Below are 16,089 nucleotides of genomic sequence, written 5' to 3' on the forward strand. Positions count from 1 at the left end.
CGCGACCAGGGAAAGGAGACGGCGGAAGAAGAATGGAAGAAATTTAAAATCTACCTTAAGAACTATTATAAACTTGTTGAATGTTAGAATGTCGAGGTTTTGAGTAAGAAAGGGTTACAGTGATAAAAGATTAGACTAAAGGAAAGATTAAGAGGACAGAGGACTGACAGAAATATTTAGAGTTGTTAAAAACTTTTGGACATTGGGATGCAGAAAGGGGAGGTATGGGGGAGTCTGAGAAACATGGTTTACGAAAAAAAGGTCATGAAACTATACGTGTGTGTATGTCTTTTTATATGTTTGTATTGTTTTAAAAATTCTGTAAAATCAATAAAAAAATTTATATAAAAAAAGAAGCTGGCGGCGCGCAGCTCCCCCCCCCCATGCAACTGCGGGCAGAAAACACCAACCAGATCGCTCCCCCCTCACTGCGGCATCGGGGGAAGTCACGCTCCCATCAACTGGATGGCTGGCAGCACCCTGCTTTCCCCCCCATGCCACTATCTGTATATTGGACAACCTCAGTTTTTTAATGTGATTTTTGAGTCAAAAAACCTCGTCCAATACACGGAAAAATATGGTAACTATGAGTGGAGTCTCAGCAGTAGCAGAAGATGAAGTCTCTCCATTTACCTTACCTTTGGTCAGTTGCTCTGCTGCTGTTTACCAGGAGGGTGAGGTGGTGGCGAGCTCAGCATGGTACCAATTCATCATTAGCTAAGAACTTTAAAGCAGAGTTGGTTTGTACTCTGATCTCACCAGTTCCCAATATTAGCTGCGCTACAATGCATACGACATTGCGATTGTACAAAAAGCTGCTTATTGAATTAAGTATGCATTCTTATATGATGTTTTTATCTGCTTTGCATTTCTGTTTCTGTTCGCTGCCCCTTAGATGTGTGTTTTTGGATTGCAGGTCGAAAGTTTAAGAAGTTCAATAAGCTCAAAGTGCTGAGAGCATTAGATGTTGCACTCCAGCCATCGGTAGCCCTTCCTAAGGACGGCCAAACCCTGGCACAAAGGCTCTCTTTTTCGCCAGCACAAGAAGTCCAGCTTATTCCTCCATTGATCAATGTCTTGGAGAGCATCGAACCGGAAGTGGTCTATGCAGGATATGACAACACACAACCAGAAACCCCAAGTGCTTTGTTGACCAGCCTCAATCAACTATGTGAGAGACAGCTCCTCTGTGTAGTCAAGTGGTCCAAGTCTTTACCAGGTAACGGTTTGGATAACAGTACCACTCTGTTCTGCTTTGTTCAGACCTTATCTGGAGAACAGCATCCAGTTTTGAGAGTCACAGTTTAAGAAGGAAATCGACTAACTAGAATGTGGTCCAGAAGTAGGTGAGAAAGATGGGGAGGGACTTAGAGACCAAGTCCTTGTCGCGTATTCCACGCGGCGTTTTCAGCAAAACACTAAGAGTTCCAGGTTTTTCAGTGCAGTCCTTTTTAATGTGAGCTATATACAGGCATTTACAAAAGAAACAGTCCATACAGAGTACTTACAAATGAATACTCTCCACCACAGCACCACCACACTACAGCACAACCACCACACCCCCTGTTAAACAGGCTTTCCTTTTTAAAACAGCCAATTACACTAATCACACTCCTGCTGAGTCACTCTGACCCAGCAGAGTATTGCATCATCCTGTTGAAGCCTGCAGACTTATCCAGTATCCTGCGAATCCCAACACTCCTCCTTAAGTCAAAGGCTTGAGACCCAATAATTCTCTTAAGTCTCGAAATTTAGGAGCATCCAAACATTTTGTATACAAATCTGCCACATTACATTTTGTGTTACAGTGCTGTACCTTTAACACATTTCTTTCCAAAGCATTTTTCACATTTCCGTATCTTATCGCAATATGTTTACTCTTGCTCTTAAAGTTCTGTTGGTTGGCAAGCTGTTGTGCAGCCATGTTGTCACTTAGCACAGTGATTGGCATTTCAGAAGGTATTCCAAGCTCTTTTGTTAGGCAAGCAAACCACTCTATTTGTGATACACATTCGCTTATGGCTGAGTACTCTGCTTCACAAGTACTTGTGGCAACAAATGTTTGTTTCTGGGATTTCCACTGAACCAGGGCATTTCCAATATATATGGCATAGCCAGTGGTAGACTTTCCATTTTCTCTGTCCCCCCAGCTGGCATCAGCGTATGCATACACTTGCTGATCATATCCTGTATCCAGCACCAGTTTGTAATCTTTTGTGCCTTTCAGATACCTTAGGATTCTTTTAAGTGCTACCCAATCTCTCTGAGCCGGGTCTGCACTTCTTTGGCTTAACATGTGCACTGCCAATGTTATGTCGGGTCTTGTCCAACAACTTAAATATAACAGAGAACCCAACAGAGAATGAAACGCCTTGCATTCTCACATTTTTGCCCTTCTGGTTCATTTTTATACTGGGTAGTTATGGGAGTGTCAACCTCATTTGCCCTCTCCATTCCATATGTCTTCAGTAACTTTTCGATTTTTTCCTTCTGACTCAGAGAGTAAACGCCCTCTTCATTTCTCTGAACCTCTACTCCTAAGTAATTTTGAATCTCTCCCAAATACTTCAGTTTGTATTTGTTACCTAGGCTGTTTATAAACCAAGACACTTGCTTTTGTGCAGTTGTTATTAGACAAATATCATCAACATACAAAAGTAAATAACAAACACTTCCTTGCACCATTGCTGAATATAAACAGGAATCAGCCAGGCTTTGTTTGAATCCCCTCTTTTTCAAAGTTGTGTCTATGCATTCATGCCATAGACGTGCACTTTGGTGTAAACCGTATAGTGCCCTTTGCAGTTTTAACACCATGCTGTCTTTTTCTAGCTCATAACCTGGTATTTGCTGTAAATATACCTCGGCGTCAATAGGAGCATTTAAATATGCTGAGGCAACATCAAAATGATTAACTTTTAACCCTCTCAGACTTGCCATTGCTAAAACTGATTTTACTGTTTCAGCCTTTGCTGTTGGGGCAAACACTTCATCATAATGTATCATTTTCCTCTGTGTAAAGCCCCGTGCAACCAACCTGGCTTTCCTCTGACAACTACCATCAGCCAGCTTTTTCACTTTAAAAACCCACTTACAGCTTATGGGCTTTTTACCTTTAGGCAATTCTGTAGGTACAAACACATTGTTGTTTAGCAGAGAGTTATACTCTGCCTGCATTGCCTTTAACCACGCCTCTTTCTCTAGAGTAGGTAACTCTTGCACTTCTTCAAAGTTTTCTGGCTCAGTTACACAAACCTGGTTTATGGTGGCTGGGAACCCATAACGGTCTGGAGGTTGACCTTTATTACTTCTTGCAGACCTTCTTGGTTCATTAATCTCACCCCCTGGGCTACTTTCAGGACTGCTTTTGGGGTGGATTGACTCTGTAGATCTACCTCCTCCTGTCCCTGTTGCACTTTCTTCTCTCCCCTGCTCCATGCTAGCAGCTGGAGAAAAATGCTCAACCTTTACTTCCTTCCTTTCAGTTTCTCTGGGACAACTGCCAATTCTTAGCTTTGTTTCAGCTGCCTTATCAGGTATGCTCGGCAGTAAAACTTTTTCTGGCAGCAGGTTTGCATGTATCTTGGGCCAATTTCTTTGCTCATTAAAGCTGGCTGATCTACTATAACTCAAAAGGTTTTTATCATCTTCAAACCTGTAGGCTTTCGTACCACTTTCATACCCAAGAAATAGCAACTGCTGTGCCCTTTTCCCATCTTTTCTTCGGTTTTTCACAGGTATGTCAACCCATGCCTTTGTCCCAAAGATTCTTAAATGTTGCAAACTGGGACTTTTGTTATAGAGAATTTTATAGGGTATGTCATCTAGTACCCTTGACCACAAGCGATTCCCAATATAATTCACAGTCTTAATACTTTCAGCCCAGTACTTAATTGGAAGATTTGCATCTGCTAACAATGCTTTCATTTGTGTCTGCAAGACACCTCCCCTACGCTCTGCTACTCCGTTCTCCTGAGGCGTGGCCACATTGGTAAGCCTATGTTTAATCCCTTGGGAACGCAACCAGTTTCTTAGGGAGCTTGCCATAAACTCCCCTCCCCTGTCTGATTGAATAGAGCACACCTTTTCACCAAGTTGCCTTTCTACCCTTCTTACCCAGAACTTCAAAGTTTGGGCAACGTCAGACTTTTGCTTTAATGGATAGACCCAGCCAAATCTAGAAAAATCATCCACTAGGATTAAACAATACTTGTTGTGGGAGACACTTCGGTGGAAAAGGACCAGTTACATCAGCATGAATCAACTCCAGTGGTTTTTTGGTTTCTCTCTGGCTTGCTCTTGCTACTGGGCAAGCCCTGCTTTTAACCTCCTTGCAGATATTGCAGTCTAAGTAATTATCACAACTTTTTATGTTTTTCATCCCCCCACACAACTCCAATGTTTTGTTTAGCACCTTATAGCTAGCATGAGCCAGACGCCTGTGCAGGAGATGAATACACATATCATGGGTCGGGACATTTTGCACATTTGCAACCTTAGACTCACATTGCAGTACATACATATTAGTTCTAAGGCTAGCATTTGCCAACACTGCCCCATTTTGCTTTATCTGGCACTGATCTCCCACAAAATTTACTTCAAAGCCTGCTTTTGCCAAATCAGGAATGCTCAGGAGATTGTTTTGCAAACTAGGCACACACAACACATTCCTGAATGTGTGTCCCAGCTGTGGGAACACAACCTCCCCCTCACAAACCACATTAGCTTTCTGGCCTGTAGCAAGACTTACATGTTTTTTGTTTGAAGCCCTAGCATCAGTTAGCAATCCTTTTCTTTTACAAAAGGTTTGAGAAGCTCCACTGTCCAGAACCCACAGCTCCTCATTTTCTTGACCATCTGCAGACACCCAAGCAGTAGACTCTCTCTGCTGCCTCCTGTGCTTCTGCTGTTTTTGTTGTTTTCTCGGGCAGTCCCGCAGCAGATGTCCACTGGACTTGCAGCAAAAACACCTTTTTACTTTGTTGACCACCGGCTGGTCTGCAGCAGCTCCTCCTGGCTGTTTCTCCGGCTCCCGACACCTCTGCTCTTCCCGGCTGTTGTTCCCTCTGGGATGCTCCAACAGCTGGGCTGAGGTCATCTTTCGCTCTGCACGCCTGTCCTCCTCTGCATACAACCGTCCGGTCACGTATTCCAGAGTCAGCTTATCAGTCTCTACAGACTCAAGGGAGTTGACCAGCATATCATAGCTGTCATCAAGGGAACTCAGGACTATAAAGACTTTGTCCTCTTCCCCCACAGGCCTCCCTCTTAAGGCTAGCTCCTGGAAACAGCCTGTTAGGAATTTTAGGTGGTTTACCAGGGAGTCCCCCGGTTTCTTCCGACACCGGTACAGTCTCCTGGTCAGTGTTATCAGTGAGCCAGCTGTCTCTCGCACATGGACAGCCTTGAGCGCATTCCACGCCTCACTTGCCGTCACCTTATCAGCTACGTAGACTAGCTGGCTGTTATCCACTCCAAGGATGATCGTAGCCAAAGCTTTCTCATCCTTTTCAAGCTGGGCCTCTGCTAGTGCCAGCTTTTCATCGTCGTCCTCATCCTCCTCAGGGGGCTGCGGTGGAGTTTCCACCACCTTCCACAGGCCCTCACGCTTGAGGAAGTGTTGCATGCGGACCGACCAGATGCTGTAGTTCGTGGCTATCAGCTTCTCCAGCAACACACCAGTTCTGGACTGCTCCATCCCTGCAGCTCACCTCCAGCACCCACGGCTAGATAACTGCCACCTGTACTCTTGCGCAGCGGAAGCGTGCTGGGCCCATAACCCTGTCGCGTATTCCATGCGGCGTTTTCAGCAAAACACTAAGAGTTCCAGGTTTTTCAGTGCAGTCCTTTTTAATGTGAGCTATATACAGGCATTTACAAAAGAAACAGTCCATACAGAGTACTTACAAATGAATACTCTCCACCACAGCACCACCACACTACAGCACAACCACCACACCCCCTGTTAAACAGGCTTTCCTTTTTAAAACAGCCAATTACACTAATCACACTCCTGCTGAGTCACTCTGACCCAGCAGAGTATTGCATCATCCTGTTGAAGCCTGCAGACTTATCAAGTATCCTGCGAATCCCAACAGTCCTATGATGAAGGACTGAAAGAATCGGGTATGTTCAGCCTGGGGAAAGGATGATCAGTAGTCATCTTCAAATATTTGATAGAACAAATTTGTTCTCTGCTGCTTCAGAGGGCAGGATTCAGGCCAACCTTTTTAAATTACCGGAAAGGGATTCCAACTAAACATTAGGAAGAAATTTGTGATGATATGGGTTGTTTGACTTGTTAACAATACAGTGGTACCTCAGGTTACGTACTTAATTTGTTCCAGAGGTCCGTTTTTAACCTGAAACGGTTCTTAACCTGAAGCACCACTTTAGCTAATGGGGCCTCCTGCTGCTGCTGCGCCGCCGGAGCACGATTTCTGTTCTCATCCTGAAGCAATGTTCTTAACCTGAAGCACTATTTCTGGGTTAGCGGAGTCTGTAACCTGAAGTGTATGTAACCTGAAGCATATGTAACCCGAGGTACCACTGTACTGCTCTAAATGAACCAATTGGCTTGGTATAAGACAATGTAGGCATTGTAAAAATGATAATAGCATAATAATAATAAAAATCAGCTGCAATAACACATAAGATAGATATTAAGTTATCTCACGTGCCCTATCCACAGCTTTTCCCCTGCTGCTTTGATATTTAGGTGTATCTTGAATACATTATTATGCCAACAGGCCTGTGAAGTTGTTTAATTTTTATTTTGATTAGCCAGCCATTTTAATGATTATCTGTATTTTTAATTTTGAAGGGATTAAGGATTTGACACTGTTCACCACCCTGATCTTTTTCATGATATGGTGGTAAAGTAATACTTCTATAAATAAATGGTTCAGATGCTTTAATAGGACACCGATAGGATGTTTCACCATATATTTAAAGCACATCCAAAGTATATTTAAACCACATGGCTTCCCCCAAAGAATTCTGGGAACTGTAGTTTCACACTCACAAAGCACCCTTAACAAACTGCAGTTCCCAGGGTGGTGTGGATCTGCCCTCTGTTCATACTGTCTTCTGGTTAGACAACTCTGTTCCCCTTGCTGTTGTGAAATGAAAAGGAATTCCAGGCATCTGATTGGTCCCTGTGAGAACAGGATTCTGGATCCAATTTGCCCATGGCTTGATCCAGCACGTGGCTTGATCTGCTTTTGTTCTCATGGAGGCAGCACATCTGAGGGTTCAGGCAAGTTCATATGAGGAAAGGCAGGTTAAACATTCATTTAATCCCTTGGAGCAATTCATGGGCAAGGCTTAAACCTAGATCTAATCCCTTGTGACCACATTTCCTTCTAACCAACGAGTTGGTTTTTAAGCATCCATTCTATTTTAGCTCAGGTTGAACAGGATAACGTCTGGTGAATGGATGTGCTGCTTGTTTGTTGTTGTTTTTTAAAAAACGTTTACTCCATTATATGTATTATTTTAATGAGGGAATATTTCCATATTTTCCCATGCAATAAATTTCCAACGTACAGTGGTGCCTCGCAAGACGAAATTAATTCATTCTGCGAGTTTTGTCGTCTTGCGATTTTTTTCGTCTTGCGAAGCACGGTGTCGGGAAAGTTTTGGAAAAGCTTCAAAAATCACCAAAGTCTTTAAAAACCTCAAAAAAGGCTACCACACCGCGTTCTATGAGTTGCTCCTCAAAGTCAAGTCGCAAGTGTATTAACGGTCTTAAGAAAAAGGAAACAAACTTGCAAGACGTTTTCGTCTTGCAAAGCAAGCCCATAGGGAAATTTGTCTTGCGAAGCAGCTCAAAGAACCAAAAACCCTTTCGTCTAGCGAGTTTTTTGTCTTGCGAGGCATTCGTCTTGCGAGGTACCACTGTATCTACTTCGCTGTCCCACCTGTTGGTTGCTATCGAAAGACAGACTATACAATGGCTATGCAGTACCTCAGGGGTCAGCAACCTGCGGCCCATGGGCCACAAGCAGTCCGTGGGGGTCGTTTAAATGGCCCACGAGCTGCCCCCAAACCGAGCCGCCTACTTGGCCCACTAAACAGATGCAGCGCGGAGCAGGGATTCACTTCCACAGTGCCGGAAATTGTGTCTGGGCTGCGATCCAGCCCATGGAGCGATCTCTGCGGGAGTGAACCGTTCAGGCGAGGTAAACCCTGCAGTTCCTCTACTACCAGAGATGGCATACTGCTGAATACTAGTTGCTGGAATCGACAAATGGGGACGGTGCCATAGCACTTGGGTCGTGCTTGTGAGCATCCCATAAGGGCATCTGCTGGGTCACCGGCAGAGCAGGATGCTGCACCAGATGGCCTGATTCTTCTTGTACAGTGGTGCCTCGCAAGACGAAATTAATCCGTTCCGCGAGTCTCTTCGTCTAGCGTTTTTTTCGTCTTGCGAAGCACGGCTATTAGCGGCTTAGCAGATTAGCGCTATTAGCGGTTTAGCGGCTATTAAAGGCTTAGCGGCTATTAAAGGCTTAGCGGATTAGCGGCTAAAAGGCTATTAGCGGCTTAGCGGATTAGAAAAGGGGGGAAAAGCGGGAAAAAATCGGAACACTTCCAAGATGTTTTTGTCTTGCAAAGCAAGCCCATAGGGAAAATCGTCTTGCGAAGCAGCTCAAAAACGGAAAACCCCTTCGTCTAGCAGGTTTTCCGTCTTGCGAGGCATTCGTCTTGTGGGGCACCACTGTATTCCTATAGCCCTCAGGGCTTCCAACGCCTGTGCCTTTCTCAGCATTGCTTTAATCGTTGTTTCAGCAAGGTGGCTGCAGGGAGAGGAGATGTGTGCTTCTCTTATTTGCTGAGCATATTAATGCAAACCCAGCTTGTCCACAGTAAGAAGATTGCATAGGCCGAACCTGCATAATTGGAGACCCTCTGTGCCAGACGCCATCCACCGTATGTGCCGTTTGAAATGAGAAGGGCTGCGAATTCTCTTTTCTTTTTAAATCATTTTTATTAGTTTTTGCATATATTTTCCAAACAAAACATCACATCACATCATCCTCATTTTGGTGGCCTCATTTTGGTGACTTCCATCAATGCTGTCTAGTGATTTTCAAATTTGTTATCTGATCTTGCATTTTATTATTATAATTAGTGCTTTTAAACTTCGTCTCTTAATTATTTCCTTCCTAAAACATTTTACAATAATTTATATAGTCCTCCTTACAAAACTTCTTCTAAACCGACAAGCGATGTTACATTAATGCAATTGTCTTTCAAATAAGGCATATATTTCTTCCAATCCTTAAGGAAGTCCTGGTCCCTGTTAATAAAAATTATTATTATTTTTTACAAAAAGGAAGTCCTGGTCGTTCTGGTTCCGAATTCTCCCAGTCAACTTTGCCAGTTATAATAATAATAATTTAATATTTATACCCCGCCCATCTGGCTGAGTTTCCCCAGCCACTCAGGGAGGCTCCCAATCAAGTGTTAAAAACAGGACAGCATTAAATATTAAAAACTTCCCTGAACCTTCAGATGTCTTTTAAAGATAGGATAGCTGCTTATTTCATTCACATCTGAAGGGAGGGTGTTCCACAGGGTGGGCACTACTACCAAGAAGGCCCTTCTGGTTCCCTGTAACCTCACGTCTCGCAATGAGGGAACTGCCAGAAGGCCCTCAGAGCTGGACCTCAGTGTCCGGGCTGAACGATGGGGGTGGAGACACTCCTTCAGGTATACTGGACCAAGGCCGTTCTGCATACTCCATCGGTTTTATTGCCACTCCTTCTTCACTGGTAATTCTTCCTGTTTCCATCATTGGGCTAATAGTACTCCCGCTGCTGTAGTTGCATATAAAAACAAGTTGTTATCCTGTCTATTAATTTCTGTACCTACAATACCAAGTAAAAATGCTTCTGGTCTTTTCACAAATGTATATTTCAACATTTTCTTCATCTCATCATATATCATTTCCCAGAAGCATTTTACTTTCTTCAAGCCCACCACATATGCTAAAAGGCACCTTTTCACGTTGTTAACCTGCCTCCTCCTCTCCACTTTTCCAGGATTCCGGGGCCTACACATTGATGATCAGATAACCCTTATCCAGTACTCCTGGATGAGCCTAATGGTGTTTGCCATGGGATGGAGGTCTTATAAGCATGTCTGTGGGCAGATGCTGTATTTTGCACCTGACTTAATACTGAATGAGTAAGTAAAGGATTCCAGCTTCTCTTGTGTTATTCACATGCTCTTGCTCTCTAAACATTGCATGCGTTAAGCAATGCCAGTTCCAACTACCTGCAGCGGTAGGTAAATATAACAGGAGTTTAAAATAGATGCAGTATTTTAGAAGCCTGGGTGAATAAAAATGTTTCCACCTGGTGCTAAAAGAAAATAAGGACCGGATTGCCAAAATGTTAATTGCCAGGAATTGGAAAGGGGATACGGTACCAACAAAGGCAGACTGGCAAAATAAGCTGTATGAGTATCTGGAATTGGCTAAAATGCCACCGATAATTAGACAACAATCAAATCAAAAACTTTTTTAAAAGAGTGGGAAAGTGGGAAAGAATATCTGGCAAAATATTGTTCCCAAATCAAACCCTTGATATGTATTGCATAAATTTCGCAAAGTAAAAATTCAGATAGGTAAGTTATTTGTTGTGTGTAAATGAGATAATAATCAACACAACTGAAAAGAAAATAGGATAGAAGATGCTGCAGTGAGGTGGTAGGAAGTCACGGGTGAAGAAATGTGGATATTGTTTGGATTTGTTTTATATTTAATATATGTTAAAGTATGGATTGGAATATGTAACTGTCTAATGAAAGAAAATTAAATTTAAAAAATTGAATGTAAAAAAGAAAAGAAGAAAAAGGAAAGAAAAGAAGGACCGGGTGGATATTTTTGATGTGGTGAGTTCCATAAATGTGGTACCATGAGTGGAAAGGTCCCATCTCTGATCACCACCTACATTTCTTCCATTGGAGGGTGAACATGGAGCAGCTGGTCGGAGACTGATGCTAATAAATAGGTTCATGCTCCCAAACAGTTTAAGGGTGTATACGTTAAAACCAGCATTTTGAATTGTGCTTGGACCAGAAGCTACTTCAGGTGTTCTCAGACTTCCATGATACCTTCTATAGGACCAGACCCAGATAAAACAGGTGCTGTTCTTGGGTTTTGCACTAACTGCCGTTTCTGAATAGTCTTCAAAGGCAGCCCCACATATAGTGCATGGCGGCAGTCAATGCAAGATGCTGGCAGTGCATGCAAGACTCTCTCTCTCCAGGAGGGGTCACAGCTGGCGATGGTGATGATGGGTGCTTCGAAACCCAAAGGCCACATGGACCTTTAAAGATAAGACTAATCTGATAGTTCCTTTAGACTGTGAGCCTGATCTTTCAAGGGGAGAGCAACTCCATGCAGTCCAGATGGAGCCATCCATAGTACTTCCATCAAATCTGGATCGAGCTTCAGTTCATTGGCCTTCTTCCAATCCATTTTTGATTGGAGGAGGGAATTGCCAATAATTACACATGGGTAACTGAGACCAAAAGAGTGTATAAAGCGACTGAGTCAATTCATGGCAGAATTGAGATTTGAATGGTAATTGTCACAAACACTTTGCTTGAGAGTTCACAACCTTCACATACCCATACTGGGTTTTGGAGGGGCTATAGCAGTTAGTTGTTTTACTTACCGATCATCAGATTTTAATGCTTATCACTTATTTCCAGTCATATGCCATAACATTGGCACATGAGATATTTGACAGTGTGTTGTTTTATACTGCTGCAATTCGCAAAATTAAATTATTTTTTTAAAGTGAAGCCTTTGTGGCTTCCAAGCTCATCCACACACACACGTGCGCACGCACACCCCCCCCCCCTTCTTGAAGGGCTAACTTTTTATTTTATTTTTATCTGTATGGCAACAAACTTGTTAGTAAGAAAAAGTCATGATCCAGGATACTCGGTTCCAAGGTTTCTACATGGAATAATCATGGACTTACCATTCATTTATTTAAGTTTCTTTCTTGTTTTCTGGGTGCAAGACAGAGGATGAAGGACTCATCATTCTATTCACTGTGCCTGACCATGTGGCAAATACCCCAGGAGTTTGTCAAGCTGCAAGTAAGCAGTGAAGAGTATCTCTGCATGAAAGCCTTGCTCCTTCTCAATACAAGTAAGACACAGCTTCTTCTTCTTCTTCTTCTTCTTCTTCTTCTTCTTCTTCTTCTTCTTCTTCTTCTTCTTCTTCATCCTCCTCCTCTTCCTCTTCTTCACATGGCACATTTTATGTATGCTCCGTCCAACTGCCTGGGTGAAAACAAAGAGCTGAATTTTCAAGGACTGCAGGGACATAACGGTTAGGGACTGTAGCTCAGAGGTGATTCCTAGCAAGTGGTATTCTGAGGTATACTGCCCTTGGAGCTGGAGGCAGGACAGAGGCATCATGGCTAGTGCCTATTGATAGCTTTATCCTTCATGAATGTGTCTGGTCCCCTTTTAAAGTCATCCAAGCTGGTAGCCATCACTACATCGCAGAAGTGGGCAAGGAAGCAGTTTCATGTTTCTGGTGCACCGCCTTTTCTGCCCTTAAACACACGAGGATGAGCACACAAGTGTGAATAAGAGTAAAGCATTAGGAGGGGAATCTCCCCCCCCCCACCAGCCTCACTCATCATGCAAATCTCCCCAGCCTCCAGTTGCTACCCACCGCCCAAACTCTGATCAAACATGGTTAATTTGGTGACGAACTTTGAGTTTGGATATCTGCTTCAGAGGGACGCGGTGGCGCTGTGGTCTAAACCACTGAGCCTCTTGGGCTTGCTGATCAGAAGGTTGGTGGTTCGGTCCCAGCTCCTGCCAACCTAGCAGTTCGAAAGCACATAGTAGTGCAAGTAGATAAATAGGTACCACTCTGGCGGGAAGGTAAACGGTATTTCCATGCGCTGCTCTGGTTTCGGTGTTCTGTTGTGCCAGAAGAAGCTTAGTCTTGCTGGCCACATGACCCGGAAAAACTGTCTGCGGAGAAACACCGGCTCCCTCAGCCTGTAAAGCGAGATGAGCGCCACAACCCGAGTCATCTGTGACAAGACTTAACTGTCAGAGGTCCTTTACCTTTTTTATCTGCTTCAAACTCTGTCCAACATACCTAGGTAACTTTGTGAATCTGTACAACCCCTGAGAGAGGACGAGAATGTGCTTTTTGCTTTATTTCAGAATTTGAGCAACGGGGGGTGGGGGTGGGGAGACAAAGCAAAACAATGTGTGTTGTCTTTCCCTCCCTCTTTCAGTTCCATTGGAAGGTCTCAGAAGCCAAAGCCAGTTCGAGGAGATGAGAACAAACTACATCAGAGAGCTGGTCAAGGCAATCGGGCTGCGGCAGAAAGGGGTCGTGGCTAGTTCGCAACGCTTCTATCAGCTGACGAAACTTATGGACTCCATGCACGATGTAAGTTTATTTCAGCAATCCATAAGATTATCTTACTGTTACACACTTACTGTTACAGTGAAAGACTCCAAGGCTTCGAAGCTCCTGCCCAGGGTTCATTTGCCTTGGAATGAAGGTCAGCTGAGACTGTTTTGTCTTTAGGATATATGCTGTCACCGTATTTTTTGCTCTATAGGACGCACCCGACCATAGGACACACCTTGTTTTAGAGGGGGAGAACAAGAAAAAAAATCCCCACCTTTCTGCTCAGCGCCCCTTCAGCGAAGGGGCAGGAGAAACGGAGCCCCTTCCATTTCTCCTCCCGCTTGGCTGAAGGGGCGCTGCGCAGCTCTCCCTCTCTGCTGAAGCCGGGAGAGTCTTGCTTTCCCAGCTTCAGCAAAAGGAACCCGAAGCCTTTGGAGCACAGCGCGAGTTCCCGCTGCGCTCCAAAGGCTTCAGGCGGCTATCCCTGAAGCCTGGAGAGCGAAAGCAAACATAGCCTCCGCAGCGCGGAGGGAGCGCTCCCTCTGCGCTTCGGAGACTTCGCATTGCTATCGCTGAAGCCAAGGAGCCTGCATTCGCTCTATGGGATGCACACACATTTCCTCTTAATTTTTGGAGGGGGAAAAGTGCATCCTATAGAGCGAAAAATACAGTATTTACACATTTATGTGTCTTCACCCCTGCCTCCAAAAGAAATCTGAAGCCAAGCTTAGGATAGCAATGTGCATATATATATGCAATTATGCAATCATTTTCTCCTTGCTTGTAGGGGTGGAGAGGAAATTAGGCTTGAGTTCTCACTTAAAGGCAAACCAACTTAATTTGCACTTTCTGAAAAAATAGGAGCTATGAAACACAGCCATCCTTCAAGATCTACACTCCCCCCCCCCAAATTTTGCAATGCATTTCTCTAACCCAGTAATAATGTGCACAGATATGCATGTATTGGGGAAAAATGTACATAAAATACATGAAAATAACACCAAAATGTATTATTTTAGGGGAAATGGCTTTGCACAAATGTGTACATTAGGAAAAAATGCGTACAAACCAGTGTATATTTAAGGATCAATTTGCACTAAAATGCCGGTGAATTTTCATGAGGATTTAAAAGAAATACCCTGCAAACTGGGGTGGAAATGTGGAGAATTAAGATTGGGGCGGGGTTGAGAAACTGGGGTGGAAATGTGGAGAATTAAGATGGGGGGGGGGTGTTGAGAAACTGAGGGAGAGAGAAACTCACAGATTGGCCCATTCCCAACTCAATCACTGGGTCTCATTCTCACATTGTCACAGTAGCTTAGTGGTCACCTAGAAATACTCACCTGTCATTTTGTCTCCCGCCGTGAAGTGGGATGAGGATGAGATTGTGAGAAGCAGGGAAGATGAGAGAGAAAATATAACTTTCTGCACTGCACACAGCTTTATAAGTATCGGGCAATTATGGTATGTGGGGGGGGGAGGCAGAGTGAAGAACAACGTACATTGTTTGGATAATTTATTGATTTTTTTTTAAATTATTGATTTTCTTGTAAACAATTAAAAAATACAGCTTGTGAAACAACTCCATCTCTACTGCTTGAATACTTTCCTCCAATCTCGGGCGCTGAGTGTAGACTTTCCGGAGATGATGTCGGAAGTGATCGCTGCCCAACTACCCAAGATTCTGGCAGGCATGGTGAAGCCTCTTCTCTTTCATAAAAAGTGAAATGCTGTCGCTCTTGGCTGCCTCTACTCTCTCCCCAGCCCAGCCCCATCTCTCATTGGCAGAGATAAAACCCAGCAAATGTAATTTTTTTTAAAAAATGTGGGAGTTGGTTCAGGGTTTGGGATTTTGCAGTGCCAGGGTTTTTAGCCTGTGTCCAACACCTGCGGGTTTATGTCTTCAAATCTGCAAATGCTCCACAAATGTTCTTATGGTAAAACTTTCTCCTATTACTATTCTTTTACAACAGGTTTTTCTTGGGCGGGGGGCGGGGGGGGGGGCGGGAGGTATCATGACCAATATTTGTCATAAGAAATGTTTTATAATAGGCCTGATTGAATTTCTCCCGAGGAATAAACAAGAGATCAGTTTTGTTTCGTTGTTTTCTGAGAACGGAAAGTTACCTTGTACATTTCCCCTCTTCATATTATTCATTTTTAAATTTCTGCAATGTAGTAAGGTTTTAGCTTTTAATACATTTGTGCGAACACGTGGCTATATGTGTATATGTATATAAAATGCAAAGAATGTGTTGAAAATAAAATATAAATGGTCTTCTACCTTGGGAAATGTATTCTTTCTCTACTTTGAAATTTATCTTTCTGGTCAGAGGGTGGTGGTGATTTTTGTACAGTGGCCCAGAGAAACATGAGGGTACTTTCACATATTAGGATTATTTAGGTTCTTGGTTCAATTGTGGCTGTGTTGGTCAGAATCAATGGTAGCACCAGCGATTATATACATATATTTGGGTGGGGTGGGGGAATCTCCCAATCAATCTCCCTCCCCAGGGAACTCTGGGAATTGTACCTCTGTGAACTGGGGGACAGGGGTCTTCTAACAACTCTCAGCACCCTTAACAAACTACAGTTCCCAGGATTCTTTGGGGGAAGCCACGAGAATTTAAAGTGATATCACACCACTTCAAATGTATGGTGCAGATGTGACTTGCAGT

The 16,089-nt window shown here is 43.6% G+C and overlaps 1 protein-coding gene across 1 annotated transcript in view; it reads left to right on the forward strand.

Moving 5' to 3' along the window:
- Nucleotides 1-15,694, forward strand: part of PGR (progesterone receptor) — a 62,289-nt gene extending 46,595 nt beyond the window's left edge. Inside the window, exons 4-8 of the mRNA XM_081197631.1 lie at nucleotides 917-1,219; nucleotides 10,050-10,194; nucleotides 12,045-12,175; nucleotides 13,290-13,447; nucleotides 14,982-15,694. Coding sequence (XP_081053757.1) covers nucleotides 917-1,219; nucleotides 10,050-10,194; nucleotides 12,045-12,175; nucleotides 13,290-13,447; nucleotides 14,982-15,137 — 893 coding nt within the window. The 3' untranslated portion in view covers nucleotides 15,138-15,694. The remainder of the gene's footprint in view (nucleotides 1-916; nucleotides 1,220-10,049; nucleotides 10,195-12,044; nucleotides 12,176-13,289; nucleotides 13,448-14,981) is intronic.
- Nucleotides 15,695-16,089: the final 395 nt, after the last annotated feature.

This window comes from Podarcis bocagei (genome assembly GCF_964188305.1).
Source record: "Podarcis bocagei genome assembly, chromosome: 6".
NCBI classification, from domain to species: domain Eukaryota; kingdom Metazoa; phylum Chordata; class Lepidosauria; order Squamata; family Lacertidae; genus Podarcis; species Podarcis bocagei.